At 47.7% G+C, this 16,092-nt stretch overlaps 1 protein-coding gene across 1 annotated transcript in view; it reads left to right on the forward strand.

The window, feature by feature from the left end:
• Mmd2 (monocyte to macrophage differentiation associated 2) overlaps positions 1 to 16,092 on the forward strand; it is a 37,899-nt gene that overhangs the window by 16,467 nt on the left and 5,340 nt on the right. Inside the window, exons 2-4 of the mRNA XM_042686899.1 lie at positions 5,041 to 5,122; positions 6,816 to 6,976; positions 11,531 to 11,605. Of these exons, the coding sequence (XP_042542833.1) occupies positions 5,041 to 5,122; positions 6,816 to 6,976; positions 11,531 to 11,605 (318 nt within the window). The remainder of the gene's footprint in view (positions 1 to 5,040; positions 5,123 to 6,815; positions 6,977 to 11,530; positions 11,606 to 16,092) is intronic.

The raw sequence follows: 16,092 nt of genomic DNA on the forward strand, positions 1-16,092 counted from the left end.
AAAGCCAAATAGCAGGGTTCCTACATGTGTGTGAAAAAGAGAATGAGACTATCTCTGATTATAGTTTTAAAAAGGGGAGAAATGCGTGTATAGGAAAGGGCAATACAAATGTCACACAAGTACATTATATGCGTGGATGGAAATATCAACAATTTGGTGACTTTGGGATGGCGAATATACACAAATAAAAAAGAAACTTGCATAGTAAAAAGGAAAGAAATCCAGTATGCAAATTAAAACATTTTTTAAAAAAAAGAATCTACTTTCTTAATGTCGTACAGAGGCTTATAAGGGACAGAAAGAGGACACAAGGGGTTAAAGGGAAAATTCTGGGGTTTTAGGGTGGTGGGAACTATTTCTTGGGTGTCTGCCTGGCTCCCTGGGTCACCCATCTCCTGGCTTTCTTTTCTCCCTCCACCCTCTCCTGCCTTCAATAGTCACAGCAGCAGCCAGAGACAAGGAGAGTTTTGTTGAGGCCAGAAATAAATAAATAAATAACCATTCTGCCTGCCCCCTGGATTGCCATAGCAACTGTGACATCACCCTGGTACCTAGAGGGATGTTTGTTAAAGGTACAGAGGAAGAAAGGGTCACAGGGCCTTGCTTGGGGACAGGTAAAGGAGGCCTCTTTGGAGCTGGACTTGGGGTTGCCTACTTGTGTGACATAAATTGTCATGGCTTCCCTGAGGATTTTGGCACACTATTGGTGTGCTTGCACTCTGTGTGTGTGTGTGTGTGTGTGTGTGTGTGTACGCACATGTGCACATGCATGTATGGGTCATTGTGGACCAGCATCCTTGATGGATGAGCTCAGCACCAGGCCAGAGGTCCAGGACCTCTGTTTTAGGGGCTCTAAGGGCGCTCTCCGGCCTTCTGGAGATTGCTGACAACCCTGGGTGCTTCTAGGTTTGGACACATGTTACTTGCATCTTGACCATTAGGAATCTTTACTTCCAGGGGTGTGTCTGTCTCCAGGGGGTGACCCCTTAATTCCTCTTGGCTAAAATCTCATTTTTCTTTCCTTTTTCTTTTTTCTTTTTGGTGCCAGTACTGGGGGCTTGACTTCAGAACTTTGTACTCTCCCTTAGCTTTTTCATTCAAGGATGGCACTCTACCACTTGAGTCACACCTTCACTTCTAGTTTTGTGTCGCTTAATTGTAGATAAGAGTCTCTCAGATTTGTCTGCCTAGGCTGGCTTCAGACATTGATCCTCAGATCTTAGCCTCCTGAGTAGCTAGAATTACAGGCATGGGCCATCAGTACTGGCACCAATTTTCCTTTTCCTTCCTTCCTTCCTTCCTTCCTTCCTTCCTTCCTTCCTTCCTTCCTTCCTTCCTTCCTTCCTTCCTTCCCTCCCTTCCTCCCTCCTTCCCTCCCTCCCTCCTTTCTTCCTTCTGTCTTTTTCTTTCTTCTTTCCCTCCCACCCTCCCTTCTTTTTGTTTCTCCCTTTCTCTCTCCCTACCTCCCTTCCTTTTCTTTCCTTTCTCTTTTCCTTTTTTATGATTGTGGGTTGAACTCAGGCTCTCATACTTGCTAGACAGGCATTGTACTACTTGAGTCATGCCCTAGCTCCTTTTTTGTTTTACTTTGCCTTTCAATAGAGTCTCACACTTTTACCTTGGAACTTGCTTTGGCCCTTGATTCCCTTATCTCTACTTCTGGAGTACCTCTCATTACAGGTGTGCATGTTGGTTCTCTCCCTCCCTCCCTCCCTCTCTCCCTTCCTTCCTTCCTTCCTTCTTCTCTGATTCTTCTTAAGTCTTCTATTTTCTTTTTTTTTTTTTGTGGGTCATAGGGCTTTGTGGTCTGGGTGCTGTCTCTTAGCTCTTCAGCTCAAGGGTAGAGCTCTACCACTTGAGCCACAGCATCACTTCCGATTTTGGGATGGTTTATTAGAAATGACTTTCCTGCCTAGGTTGGGTTTGAACCACGATCCTCAGATCTCAGCCTCCTGAGTAGGTAGCTAGGATTACAGGTATGAGCTACTGGCATCCAGAAGTCTTCTATATTTTTGAGAGAGGGTCTCTCTTTATAGCTCAGGCTGGCCTTGAACTCAAGATTCTCCAGCCGCGGCATCCAAAATACTGGGAAAAACTTTTTACTCTGTCCCCACTGGTGTAACCCAGTAGCTATGGGACTTTGCAGACTGGGGCGTGTGTGTGTGTGTGTGTGTGTGTGTGTGTGTGTGTGTGTGTGTGTGTTGACTGATGAGCTCAGCATCTGCCAGATCTTGGAGTCATATGACCATAGAGTCACATGGCCATGCAATCCTGGTAGATGCAGGCAGGGAGCACATTCCAGAGCACATGGCTGGAACAAGGGACTTACATGGATTCCTGGGTTTATCCAGGTGCCAAGAGGACCAGTATAGGTAAAACCAGACCCCAGGTAGCCAAGGGGAAAACCACAGACTCAGTGCTTGGCCCACCCTCTCCAGCTTGTGCTCTTGCCCAAGTGTCATACACAAAGCCAGCATATGAAGGTGCTCCATGAATGCCCTGAGGACTGAGAATTGATCCAGGATACAGAAAGTGCTTGATAAATTCTCCACAAATCATCCTTTACATAAAGCCATCATATAGAAGGCGCCCCATGTATGCTCCACGAAGGATGCCAGCATGGCACCAGATCAGAAAGCACTCAATGAATGCTCCAGGGAGGATGATCACATGGATTCAGCATAGCGAGGTGCTTAGTGAATGCCCCATGATCTGTACTGAGCCAACATACAGAAGGCATGCTCAGTGAGCCATGCTCAGGGAGCCCTTTGTGCTAAATCACACTCATTTCTTGCTTTGGGGGGTGGTGGTGGTGGTGGTGGTGGTGGTGTTTGGCGCTGTGTGCGTGTGTGTGTGTGTGTGTGTGTGTGTGTGTGTGTGTGTGTGTGTGGCCGGTTTGAGTGGCGTTTGTCTTCCCCTGGTGGACAATGCTGGCAAAACCCCAGGGAGCCATGCACCAGAAGCTTGCTGGGAAGTGAACCAAGTCCTGGGCCTCTGCTGCTGTGTGACACCCTTCCCCCTCCCCCGGAAGTGAATGCTGCCGTGGCTTCTACACCTGTGAGGGCCCCGGAAGTGAATGACCGGTGGCTTCTGTGGGTTGGTGGGCCCCGGAAGTGGGTGCTGCAGCCGGAAGTGGCTTCGCCTGCGTTGCCCGTGGTTCCCGCCCAGCGGTGTGCGGGTCTTTGCCTCGGCTCCCGCCCCGCAGGCCCGGGCCTTGTCTCGGGCTGGGCCGGGCCGAGCAGGGACAGGGACGTCTTGGCGGGGCCCCGCTTGGGAGCCCGGCCGGCCGCCGGCCTATGTCGCTTCCTCCCCAGCTCCCAGCCGCAAACCCAGGGGGGCTCCGTGTGGGGCCCCGTTGGGGACCAGCCGGCCCGGGGGCCGTGAGGATTCCGCACCCGAACGCCAAGATCGTTAGGCTGGGGACGAGGTTTGGCCCCCACCCAGCAAGAGCTCAAACCCCGGCACCCCAAAGACCTCTGAGAATGTTTATTTTAAAGGTAAAACTGCCTGATTCTGCACATTGACCTGAATGCCGCAGAAATGACAGCGCACGCGCGAAACGATGCCAAGGGGATGTACTGTGGCTCCTGGGTTTCAGCCCGTGTCATGGTGGGGCGTGGTGGTTAGAGCAGAGCAGCTCCCCTCATGGCTGCCAGGAAGGAGAGAGGAGGGGGGCCAGGAAGAGAGGAAGTGGGATGAGATCGTACTGTCTGTGTACTAGGCCGTCTAGGCTCCTAGTGGAGCTGTACACATTCAAGGAAGATTTCCCCCCCTCGGCGAATCCTTCCTGGAAAATGCTCACAGACACATCCAGAAGCGTGCTATGCTAATCTCCTAAGGGCTTCTCAGAATAGTCAAGTTGATCGTCACGATCAACCGTCACATGTTCAAGAGATTTACACCCGAGTCTTCACCATCAGAGTTACCCTGAATTACCATACCCTGGGTCATTTACTCAGTGGTAGACTGAGTAAACCATGTGTACTTCATCCACCCAATAACATACTACACAGCCATGGAAACAACCAATCACCATGTCAAATAATACGGATGAATCTCAGAAGAATCCCCAGGTGTAAAAGAACTCAGAAACAAAAGATTGGGTTCTGTGTGAATCCATTGGTACCAAGTTCAAGACCAGGAAGAAGTAATCCACACTAACAGTGTTACAGAGTTTTTTCATTGGGACAGTACTCACTGGGGTTAGGCAAAAGGGCATTTTCTGGGGGTGGCAAGAAATAATGCATGTCATCCTGGGTAGTATAATGTGAGTGTGTGTATGTAAAAATTCACCAAGCTCTATCCCTGGGGAGCCAAACTGTATGCAAATGAGAATAGTCAGGCATGGTAGTACACACCTGTAATCCTGGCATTCAAGAGGCTAAACAGGAAGATTGCAAGTTTGAGGCCAGCCTGGGCTACAATAGCATGACTGTCTCAAATAACAACAGCAACAAAACACCAAATACAAAGCAAAACTGGTATGTTTGGTTCAGCCTACAGTCCAGGCTAATTGGGAGACAGAAATAGGAGGATCTTAGTGCAAGGTCAGCCCAGGTATAAAGTGGGGAGTGACTGGCTATGGTGTTGCATGCTGGAACAATGGCTGGATGTGGTAGCATGGGCATATCATCTGGATATAAATAACCAAATAACCATAGCTAAGAAAGGGACTGGGGAGGGGGGACTGGGAAGGTGGCTCAGTGGTAGAGCACCACATAAGCAAAAAGAAAAAAGCTGGAAGTGGCGCTGTGGCTCAAGTGGTAGACTGCTAGCCTTGAGCTGAAGAGCTGAGGGACAGCACCCAGGCCCAGAGTTCAGGCCCCATGACCGGACCCCCCCCAAAAAAAGAAAGGGACTGGGGGAGTGACTCAAGTGGTAAGGCGCCTGCCTAAGCAAGTGCAAGGCCCTCAGTTCAAACCTAGTACCACCAAGAATAATAATGAAGACAGGGACAGGAAGGAGCGAGACAGAGGAACCAAGCAATTCTCTCAGATGGTTTCCCAGCCAGTCTTTCTGGAATTCTGCCTGTCATTCCAGGTTCATGAACCACCGAGTCCCACCCCACAAGAGGTACCAACCCACAGAATATGAGCATGCAGCCAATTGTGCCACCCATGCTGTGAGTGGGGTCTGGGGGTGGGGGCTAAGGTGGGACGTCTGGGTGGGGGAGGGGAAGGCAGCCTCTTCACACACACAGATGTCTCATGATCCCCACGAGTGGGTAAGTGGATGTAGAGGGAAGGCCACAAGGAGGGAGGGAAGGTCACAAGGATACAAGGCCTCTCCTTGGCTCTAAAATCCTGCAGCCACTCCCTCATACCCGTGCTATTGACCAGTCACTGTGGCACATTCCCCTGCAGGTCCCATTCACCTGCCACACACATATCCCAGGCTCTTCCTTCAACCATTCACGTCTTCATAAAGGCAGGCAGGACTCAGTGTCTCTGCTTAGTCTCTTCCGCTGCCTGGAACATTTGGCCTCTCTGCCCCACCCTTGCCTCTAAGACACTCTCCATCCTTCAGGGCCCTTGTTGAAATGCATCCCCCAAGTACATCCCCAGCTGCCCAGATGCAGGGGTCCCTAAGCTGGTACCCTCCCGCCCCCAACCCTGAGTATGTCAAGCTAGAAGGATTGTTTTTCAGTCACTGAATCATGCAGCATATTGGCTCACAAGAGAAAATGGAAAGAACAAAATGGAAAGGCAAAGGTGGGCTGAATCACATAGCTGTAAAGGCACAGGATTTTTTTTTTTTTTTTTGGTGCCAATCCTGGGCTTGAACTCAGAGTCTGGCACTGTCTCTGAGCTTTTTTTTTGCTCAGGGCTAGCACTCTTGAGCCACAGCACCTCATCGGGCCTTTTCTGTGTATGTGGTACCAAGGAATCAAACTTAGGGCTTCATGCATGCTAGGTAGGCACTCTACCACTAAGCCACATTCACAGTCCAAGGCACAGGATTTGAGGCACTTCCCTCCAGGGATAAGCTACGCTTTAGACTCACAAGTTGAGTGACACCTAGATACCAGTGCTGTTGTGGGTGGAGCTCTTGCTTCAGGAACATCAGTGATGGGTACATAGCACATGGCAAATAAGGTTCCTCTGTGTGGGGGCTCAGCATGGTGACTGGGTCTGGGGTGCCAGTCAAGGATTCCAATGAAACATTCACAGAGATGTTACCCATGCCAGGGAAAATTTAAATGAGCTTTTGATGGTACCAGGATTTGAACTTGGGATTTCAGACTTGCACATGCATGGTTGGTGCTCTACCACTTGAACCACCTCTTGAGCCACCTCTTTTTTTTGCTGGTTAATTTGAGATGGAGTCTATTAGACTTTCCTGTCTGGACTGGCTTTGAACGTTGATCCTCTGGATCTCTGCCACTAGTGCCTGGCTTGAAATTTCAATTTGAATTCACAATGAGTTTGTTCTTTATAAAATCTAGAAGGAAGGATTTTGGAAGTTTCTAGCATGAATTGGAGGAGATTCATCTATTTAAGCCTAATGTAAGCAATATCCAATGAACACATGCACCAAAACATTATATAGTACTACCACATTTACAACATTTAAGCTTTTATGCTTTAGTTACATTAAACATGAAAAAATAAAAGGAATCCAGTAAAATGAAACAAATGCCCAGTCATCACCATGTTCCAGTGGCTGCTAGGTTGACTAAATGTTGGAGATATGGTTTATAGAAACAAAAGAGAGAGCTGAGCATGAGGGACACAAGGGGCTCTGTTTCCTTCCCCCCCCCCCCCCCCCATTTTGCACAAAAGACTGGACCTGCAGCGCTGTCCTTTTCCCTCCAGTTCTGGATTATTCCCAGCATCCTGGGCAGCTCCAACCTCTACTTCCTGTCAGATGATGACTGGGAGACCATTTCTGCCTGGATCTATGGCCTTGGCCTTTGTGGCCTCTTCGTGGTGTCCACGATATTCCACACCGTCTCCTGGAAGAAGAGTCACCTCAGGTACCTCGTGAGCACCCACACAAGGGACCCTAGCTGTGCAGGCCACCCTGGGGGGAGGGCTTGTTCAGGTAAACCTGGAGGGGTTGGGGATGGTGATACCAGGGCCATCATGGTTGAGGAACTGACCTTACTTTGGGAGCTGCGCTTGAGTGCCACCTGGGTGACCTTGTTCACTGCACTGGCCTACCCCTTCACTCTGCTCTGAGAAGACCCCAAGAGTGAACACCTGCTTTCAGGACCCCAGTAAAGGCCACATGGCCTCTATTCCCTTCAGGAGACCTGACAGGGTCTTTTCTATTCTCAAACCTTTTCAACATTAAGGAGCACTGTGGGCCTGAAAATCCCCGGATTTTTATGACGTCAAATCATTTTGCTTTTAGTTTTTTTTTTTTTTTTTTTGGGTCCGGTAGCGGGGCCTGAACTCTGGGCCTGGGCGCTGTCCCTCAGCTCTTCAGCTCAAGGCTAGCACTCTACCACTTGAGCCACAGCGCCACTTCCGGCTTTTTTCTTTTTGCTTATGTGGTGCTGAGGAATGGAACCCAGGGCCTCATGCATGCAAGGCAAGTGCTCTACCACTGAGCCACCTTCCCAGCCCCTTAGTTTTTTAATTGTAGTGAAACATACACAACCCCTACATGACATTGCCACCATAATCCTTTTTTTTTTTTTTTGGGTCCAGTTGTGGGGCCTGAACTCTGGGCCCTGGGCGCTGTCCCTCAGCTCTTCAGCTCAAGGCTAGCGCTCTACCATTTGAGCTACAGCGCCACTTCCGGCTTTTTTCTTTTTGCTTATGTGGTGCTGAGGAATCGAACTCAGGGCCTCAGGCATGCAAGGCAAGCACTCTACCACTGAGCCACCTTCCCAGCCCACCATAATCCTTTTGAAGTAGACTGTCACACAATGTCAGACAGCCATTACTGCCATTCCTCTCTAGAACTTTCCAGAATGTTCTGTCTTTCCAAACTGAACCCCTCAGCCTCTCACCTTTGGTGACCACCCTTCTTTCTCCAAGGAATTTTTTTTTTGGCGGGGGGGGGGGGGGGGGGGGGGGGTTGGTCGTGGTGCTTGAACTCTGGACCTGGCCACTGTCCCTCAGTTCTTCAGCTCAAGGCTAGTGCTCTATCATTTAAGCCACAACACCACTTCTGGTTTTCTGGTGGTTTATTGGAGATAAGAGTCTTATGACCTTTCCTGTCCAGGCTGGCTTTGAACCAAGATCCTCACATCTCAAATCTCAGCCTCCTGAGTAGCTAGGATTGTAGGCGTGAGCCACCAGCACCCAGCAGAATTTTTTTTTTTTTTTTGGCATTGACCTCAGGGCCTAGCTCTCACTAGGCATGTGATCTACCTCTTGAGCCACACCTCTAGCCCTTTGTGCTTTAGTTTTTTTTTTTTTTTTTCAGCCCTGGGGCTTGAACTCAGAGCCTTTCCTCCTGCTTTTTTTTTTTTTTTAAAAAGCTAACACTCTACCACTTGAGCCACAGCTCCACTTCCAGCTTTTTTTCTTTTCTTTTTTTTTTTTTTTGCTGGTTAATTGGAGATAAAGAGTCTTGTGGACTTTTCTGCCCTGGTTGGCTTCAAACTGAGACCCTCAGATCTCAGCCTCCTGAGTAGCTAGGATTACAGGTGTGAGCCGCTAGCACCTGGTTTTGGTTCTTCTTTGAATAGGGTCTCCATCCTCTTATTTAAGCATAGCTGGGATGACAGAGGTACCACTACAGCCAGCTTTTATTGGTTGAGATGAGGTCCTGCTCACTTTTTGCCTGGGCTTGCCTGAAACCATGATTCTCTTGATCCCTGCTTCCCAGGTAATGAGATTACAGGTGTGCACCACTATGCCTGACTTGTGTCTAGGAATTTTACAGCACTGGGAATGTTCTTTGTGTGGAATCCTATAGCACTCATACTTCTGTGACCAGCTTGTTTGAAATCCCCTAAGACTCAGAGAGGAATGGCCTGCAGGGTCCCAGAGCTGCTCAAGTCTGAGCCAGAGCTCATCCTGGATTCCGGGTTTCCCCATTGATGCTCCAGCAGAGCATCCTTCCTACCCTTCCAGCTTCCAGATGCTCCTAGTATTCTTGGCTTGTGGTCGTGTCACTCGAATGTTTTCCCATGGGCTACTTCCTGTGTGGCTTTGTGACCAACTCTCCCACTTTTTTCTCTTACAAAAACGCCAATTTTATGCCCACCCAGGGATTGAATGTACTGTGGTCATACTGTGAGGTGGGTGGAAATAATGATAACTTCCTTGTAGATAGGTTGAGGAGTTAATGCAGGACCAGATATGGTGGCTTCCTTGTAATCCAAGTCCTTAGGAGGCTAAGGCAGGAGGATTACAATTTTGAGGCCAGCCTGCACAAAACTTTAATTAGACTCCCTCTTCAACTTACTATGCACACCTGGTGGTACATGTCTATAATCTAAGCAGTCAGGAGGCTGAGGTGGGAGAGTCATGTACCACCCTGGATATATAACAAGACTCTGTCTCAAAAAAAATTCAAAATAGGGCTGGGAAGGTGGCTCAGAGGTAGAGCGCTTGCCTTGCATGCATGAGGCCCTGGGTTCAATTCCTCTGCACCACATAAGCCAAAAAAAAAAAAAAATACAAAACAGAATTAACAACAGTAACCCCCAAAAAGGAGGAGGATGAGAAAGGGCCAGGCACCTGTGGCTCATGCCTGTAATCCTAGCTACTCAGGAGGCTGAAATCTGAGGATCACAGTTCAAAGCCAGTCCAGGCAGGAAAGTCTGTGAGACTCTTATCTCCAATTAACCACCAGAAAACCGGAAGTGGTGCTGTGGCTCAAGAGGTAGAGTGCTCACTTGAGCTGAAGAGCTGAGGGACAGCACCCAGGCCCAAAGTTCAAGCCCCACAACTGACAAACAAACAAAACAAAACAAAACATAGTGCTTTGATTATAGTAGTAACTCCATGCATGCAAGCCATTGTGTCTGCTTTTATATCTAAGAAGATACACATTAGAACTGTAGTCACACTCAGAGCCCAGCAGACAGCTTGCTGGACAGAACTTCAGTTTATGTTAGTTACCTGTTGATTTCTGTGTAACAAAGTGCCCCACAATCTGATAGATGAAAATAATGAGAACTGGGCTGGGAAGGTGGCTCAGTGGTAGAGCGCTTGCCTTGCATGCATGAGGTCATGGGTTCGATTTCTCAGTATCACATAAGCAAAAAAGAAAAAAGCCGGAAGTGGTGCTGTAGCTCAAGTGGTAGAGTGCTAGCCTTGAGCTGAAGTGCTGAGGGACAGCGCCCAGGCCCAGATTTCAGACCCCATGACCGGACCAAAATAATAATAATAATAATGAGAACTATTTACTCTCTTTAGGAGCCTCAGAGGGTCGGCAGCCACAAGCTGGGGTTTGGGGTCCCTCTTGTGGATAGGGGCTGGTGCTGCAGACTCCTGGCTCCCTGTGGGGCTGAGGTCTACTTCCAGGGAGACCCCTCCCTCCCATGACTGGCCAGGTGGTGCAGGGTTCGGTTCCCCAGCTGGGCCTCCTTACAGCCACACCCACTTTCTCCATGTTTGTGGCTCAGACAACAAAGCAGATGCTAGAACCTATTTCATGTCATGACAACCACACAAGAGCCTGTTGGGTCCATGAATGCACCCATTTATTGTTAGTGAGGACTGCAGCAGGGCACTATATAAATATATATAAATATATATATGGTCAGTAACTCTGGCCTGTTTTGTGTCCCTAAGCTGGGCTTTGAGCTCTTATGAGCAGGATGTCAGACTGCAGTCAGTTTAAGGGGAGAAGTTTTTCAGGTTCTGTATGCCTTTTGTTTGTTTGTTTTGGCAGTACTGGGGTTTGAACTCACCGTTTAGGCAAGCACTCTATTGCTGGGACCCCCACCCCCAAGCTTTGTTTGTTTGCTTTTTTTGAAACAGATTTATTTCTGTGTAGCATAGGCTGGCCTACCACTCTTACCTCAGCCTTCCAAATGCTGAGATTACAGGTGTGTGCCACCCTGCCTGGCTCTGTGCATATTTGCAAGCTGCAGAATCTTTTTAAAACCACAGTTTAAAACCTGGTGGCACATGACTGTAATCCTAGCTGCTCAAGAGGCTAAGATCTGAGGATCATGGTTCAAAGCCAACCCCAGCATAAAAGTCCTCATGAGACTCTGATCTCCAGTTGACCACTCAAAAACTGGAAGTGATGCTGTGGCTCAAGTGGTAGAGCGCTAGCCTTGAGCACAAACAGGCTCAGGGACAGTGCTCAGGCGCTGAGTTCAACACCCACAACTGACAAAAAAGAAAAAGAAAAAACTAAATTGTAGAGCTGCTCTGATTAAAGTGGAGGGCATGTCAGTATTCACTCATTGGGGACCCCTGAAGCATCTGCACACTTAGAACACTAGGGGGCCTAGTTGCTCGGTCCCGAACACTAGGGGGCCTAGTTGCTCCGTCCCATAGCCAACAGCCGGTCAGACTGCAGCTGGGTAGAGAGAACACCCCTCCCAGTAGGAAGGCCTGGGAGGCCTGGGTGTGGCCCTGGGACCATGCTGACACCTTTGCTGTCACTCCAGGATGGTGGAGCACTGCCTGCACATGACGGACCGCATGGTCATCTACTTCTTCATTGCTGCCTCCTATGCGCCCTGGTGAGTGCCCAGCCCCACCATGGGGCCTGGCTTCTCTGCTCTTCTCTTTGCATTTATGCTTGTAATTTGGCTGGGTCAAATGGTATTAGGAAATGAAACCTGTATACTAGGCAAGCACTCTACCCTTGGTCTAGCCATACCCTTGGTCCTGTACACATATTTCACATGTATAAGGTAAGCATTTGGCAGGAAGTGGTGGTGTACACCTGTAATCTCAGCACTTGGGAGGCTGAGGTAGGAGGATCAAGGGTTTGAGGCCAGCCTTGGCAACACAGGGAGACTTTATCACAAAGAAAAGCACAAAGCCGAAAGAAAGAAAGAAAGAAAGAAAAGAAAGAAAGGAAACTGCCAATAATAATAAAAACAACAACAACAACAAAAGTATAGGTACAGTTCTACTATCCACCAACTTTTTTTTTGGTGCTAGCACCGGGGCTTGAACTGAGAGCCGGGGAGCTGAATGTGGGCTGATGTATCGGGGAGGGTATTTCAGCGATGATTGACATGTGGGACAGCACCTGAGAGGGAAGACCCACCTGGAAGGGATGCAGCATCGTCCCATAGGCCGGGCCCCAAGTGAAGCTCAGTTATTCCCCAGTGTTGTGCTGCCCTCTCCAGCGGGGGCTCTGCAGCCACTGTCCAGGGAACTTTCAGGCCCCTGCCCTTCAGACTGGAGCTGTATTGTTGGTCCCCTTGTTCTGAGGCTCCTGTGTCATGAAGGGTAGAGGTCATGAATGACAGATGCAGGTCCTGCTTGTGCCTGCTGTCTCCCAATTTTGTTCCAGCTTTTCTTCCAACTGCTGGCTCTGTGGAGCTCTCCTGACTTCAGGCCCATTAGTAAGGAAATGAATGTAATTAAACAAGAGCACAAATAGGAGATAAGAAAATAGCTGACGGAAATGAAAGTGATGACTACAAATCTCAAGAAACAAAGTAAAGACTAAAAGCCACATTGTGATAGACTACATTAATAAATTCAGTTCAGCAGAGAAGTAGAAAGCCACTGCAAAGTAAATTCAGACAACAGAGGAAAGGCGAGAGATTATCAGAGAGTGCAAACATAGTTTTTGAAAGCCCCTGATTAATTAAAGCAATCAGAGAGAAGTGAATAGAAATGGAAGGGCTGAATTCTTCAGGCTTTTGAGCCTGACCAAAAATAATAATAGTCATTTATAAAGGAGAAGAAATCAGGCTGGTGCCTCAATGTAATCACAGCACCATTAATTTGGAAACACAATGAAGATATGTGTGTGGTTTTCTAGTTTTTCCTGAACCACCAGAGTTGTCATTCAGACATAGACAATAGACAACCATTCTCATACATGAAAGGAGTCAGAAGTCAATACTCAGAAGTTTTTTGAAAAAAGAAAATCCACGTACTTTGGCAACAAAATCTAGTTACTTAAGAGAATGGCTCCTCCTAAACCAGACCAGGAATTGCAGGACATATTGACTCCATTAAAAAAGGAAAAGAAACAGGTGTCAATGCTCACACCTGTAATCCTATTGTCCGTCCCACGAAAGAAGGATGGGGTCCGAGGAAAGGTAAGTGCGGCCGCTTGCCTGTTCACCAGCCTCTCTTAGTCCAGGAGACAATCAGATGCAGAATGGAGTCAAGTCAAGCAGGAAAACTCGTTTATTAACACAGAGCAAGCCCTTTTTAAAGCAAAACAGAGCGGGTGGCATGGGAGGGGAGGAAAAGGAACTAATCACTGTAAAGGTCTCACCCTATCATGCACCTAAGCTTCCACGGGCTGGTTACCCTAAAGCAAGTCAGGCTCTGCCCACTCAACTCCCTCTTAGTGCCATCTTTGCTGCCCATGTGCTCTACAATCCTAGGTACTCAGGTGGCTGAGATCTGAGAATCGTGCTTCAAAGCCAGCCTGACAGGAAAGTCTGTGAGACTCTGAAGTCCAGTTAACGACCAGACACCTGGAAGTGAAGCTGTGGCTGAAGTGGTAGAGTACTAACAATGAGCAAAAAAGAGCTCAGGATAGGGCCCAAGCCCTGAGTTCAAGCCCTACAACCTACAAAAAGAAAAGGAAAAGGAAAAAAAAACCTGGCTAAAGAGGTAGCTCAGTGGTAGAACACTTGCTTAGCATATATGAAGCCCTGAGTTTGGTCCCTAGCAACACACACACACACACACACACACACACACACACACACAAACTTGGATGAACACAGTGACTCACATCTGTAATACCATCTACTCAGGATGCAGAGGTAGGAAGATCTCAGTTTAAGGCCAGCTACTAGCAAAAGTATGAGGCCCTATTTGAAAAGCAATTGAAACAAAAGGGTTGGAGATCCTGCTTAGCAGTAGACCACCTTCCTAGCAAGCATAAGGTTTGAGTTCAAACCTCAGTACCACAAAAAAGACCAATATTTAATAGTTGCATGAATTATTATGGTAGAAAAGAATGTAAGTATGTAAGAAAGCATGTAAGGATGTAAGAATGTAAGTAAGTATTCTGTGTAGTGCAGGGCCTCACACATGTTAGGCAAGTATTCCACCACTAAGCTACCCCTGCTGCCCTCAGGACATGTTATTACAGACCTGTAAGGAAAATAAGGAGAGCAGTGGAGAATACTAATATTTTCATTTCTATCAGTGTCAGTATTACAACAGTGGGAACATATAACTTAAAAACAGGATTTCCTCCTGCATCTTTTCAGGATTTGCCCTCTTAATTTTGACTAGTCAAAGCCAATTTTGTGGTGGATAAACACTTGTTTAGCTGGGCACTCGTGGCTCATGTCTGTAATCCTAGCTACGCAGGAGGCTGAGATCTGAGCATTAGGCTCAAAGCCAGCCCTGGCAGGAAAGTCTGTGAAACTGTTATCTCCAATTAACCACCAGAAAACCAAAAGTGCCACTGTGGCTCAATTGGTACAGCGCTTGTCTTGAGCTGAAGAGCTGAGGGACAGTGCCTAAGCCCAGAGTTTAAGCCCCATGGCCAACAAAAAATGACAACAAAATACTTGTTTAAAGTTCAGAAAAAGATTTTTTTTTTTATTTTCTTCAGTTTAAAGTCAAGTTAAAAATGAACTGCAACATTTACAATGTACAAAGAAACCCCTACAAAACAAAACAAAAAGAAAGGAAAAACAAAGTAAAAGGAAACCATGAGCAGGTGCCAGCAGCTCATACCTGTAATTTTAGCTACTCAGGATGCTGAGATTTAGTGGATTGAGGTTCAAAGCTATAGCTTAGGCAGAACAGTCCTCAGGACTCCCATCTCCATAATAAACCAGGAAAAAGCTGGGCTAGAGGCATGGTTCAAGTGATAGAGTACTAGCTGGGAGCAAACAAAGCAAGTGCAAAAAGTGACATACAAGGACTGAGGATATAGCTCAGTGGGAGAGTGCCTACCATGTATGAGGCCCTAGAGTCTATCACCATGAAAAGAATGACATGTGTAACTTGATTCTCTTCCTTTCTCCTTCCCTTGCGCCATACTGCCAGACCATATTTTTATGGCTGGTTAGTTTTGAGTCTGGGCCTCTCATTTTCCTGCCTGGGTACCTGCCTGGACTGTGATCCTCCTATTTTTTACTTCTGTAGCTAGGATTAGAGGCATGTGCTACCACACGCAACTTCTTTCTTTTTTTTTTTTTTTTGGTCGGTCATGGGGCTTGAACTCTGGGCTTGGACACTGTCCCTCAGCTCTTCAGCTCAAGGCTAGTGCTCTACCACTTGAGCCACAGCGCCACTTCCAGTTTTCTGGTGGCTTATTGGAGATAAGTGTCTCATGGACTTTCTTGCCCAGGCTGGATTTGAACTTGATCTTCAGATCTCAGCCTCCTGAGTAGCTAGGATTACAGGCATAAGCCACTGGTGCCCAGCCACATACAACTTCTTCCACTGAGTTGGTGTCTCCCACTGAGTTGGTGTCTTGTGGACTTTTTCTTCCCAGACTGGCTTGGGACCACGCTCCTTGTGATCTCAGGATGACAGGTATGAGCCACTGAATTGATGCTGGCCTGAGACACCCTCCTCCTGAGCTCAGTCTTACACATAGCTGGGATGACAGGCTTGAGCCAGCAGCACCCACGATCACTTTTCTCATTTTTACGTCTACATGTTTGAGACGCTCTTTCCTTTCTTCGCCAATTTCCTCTGGTTACAGATTGATTATCCAAGTCAGGATACTTGAAATCTACAGTGCTCCAATATTCTAAATTTTTCTGGAACTGATATGACATTTCCCACAAATGGGAAAACACCACACTCAGCCTCAAGTGAGAAGTTGCATGGGTCAGAACATAGCTGCACTGAAAATAATGTATAAGAGCCAGGCATGGTAGTACATGCCTATAATCAGCACTCAGGAGGCTAAGGTAAGAGGACTTTTAGGTTCCAGCCCAGCCTATAGTGCTGTCTCAAAAAAATATCTCCAAACTAGTACCGGTGGCTCACGCCTGTAATCCTAGCTACTCAGGAGTCTGAGATCTGAGGATCACAAGTTCAAAGCCAGTCCAGG

Source organism: Dipodomys spectabilis, unplaced genomic scaffold, assembly GCF_019054845.1.
Source record: "Dipodomys spectabilis isolate Male_0828 unplaced genomic scaffold, ASM1905484v1 ptg000098l, whole genome shotgun sequence".
Lineage (NCBI taxonomy): Eukaryota > Metazoa > Chordata > Mammalia > Rodentia > Heteromyidae > Dipodomys > Dipodomys spectabilis.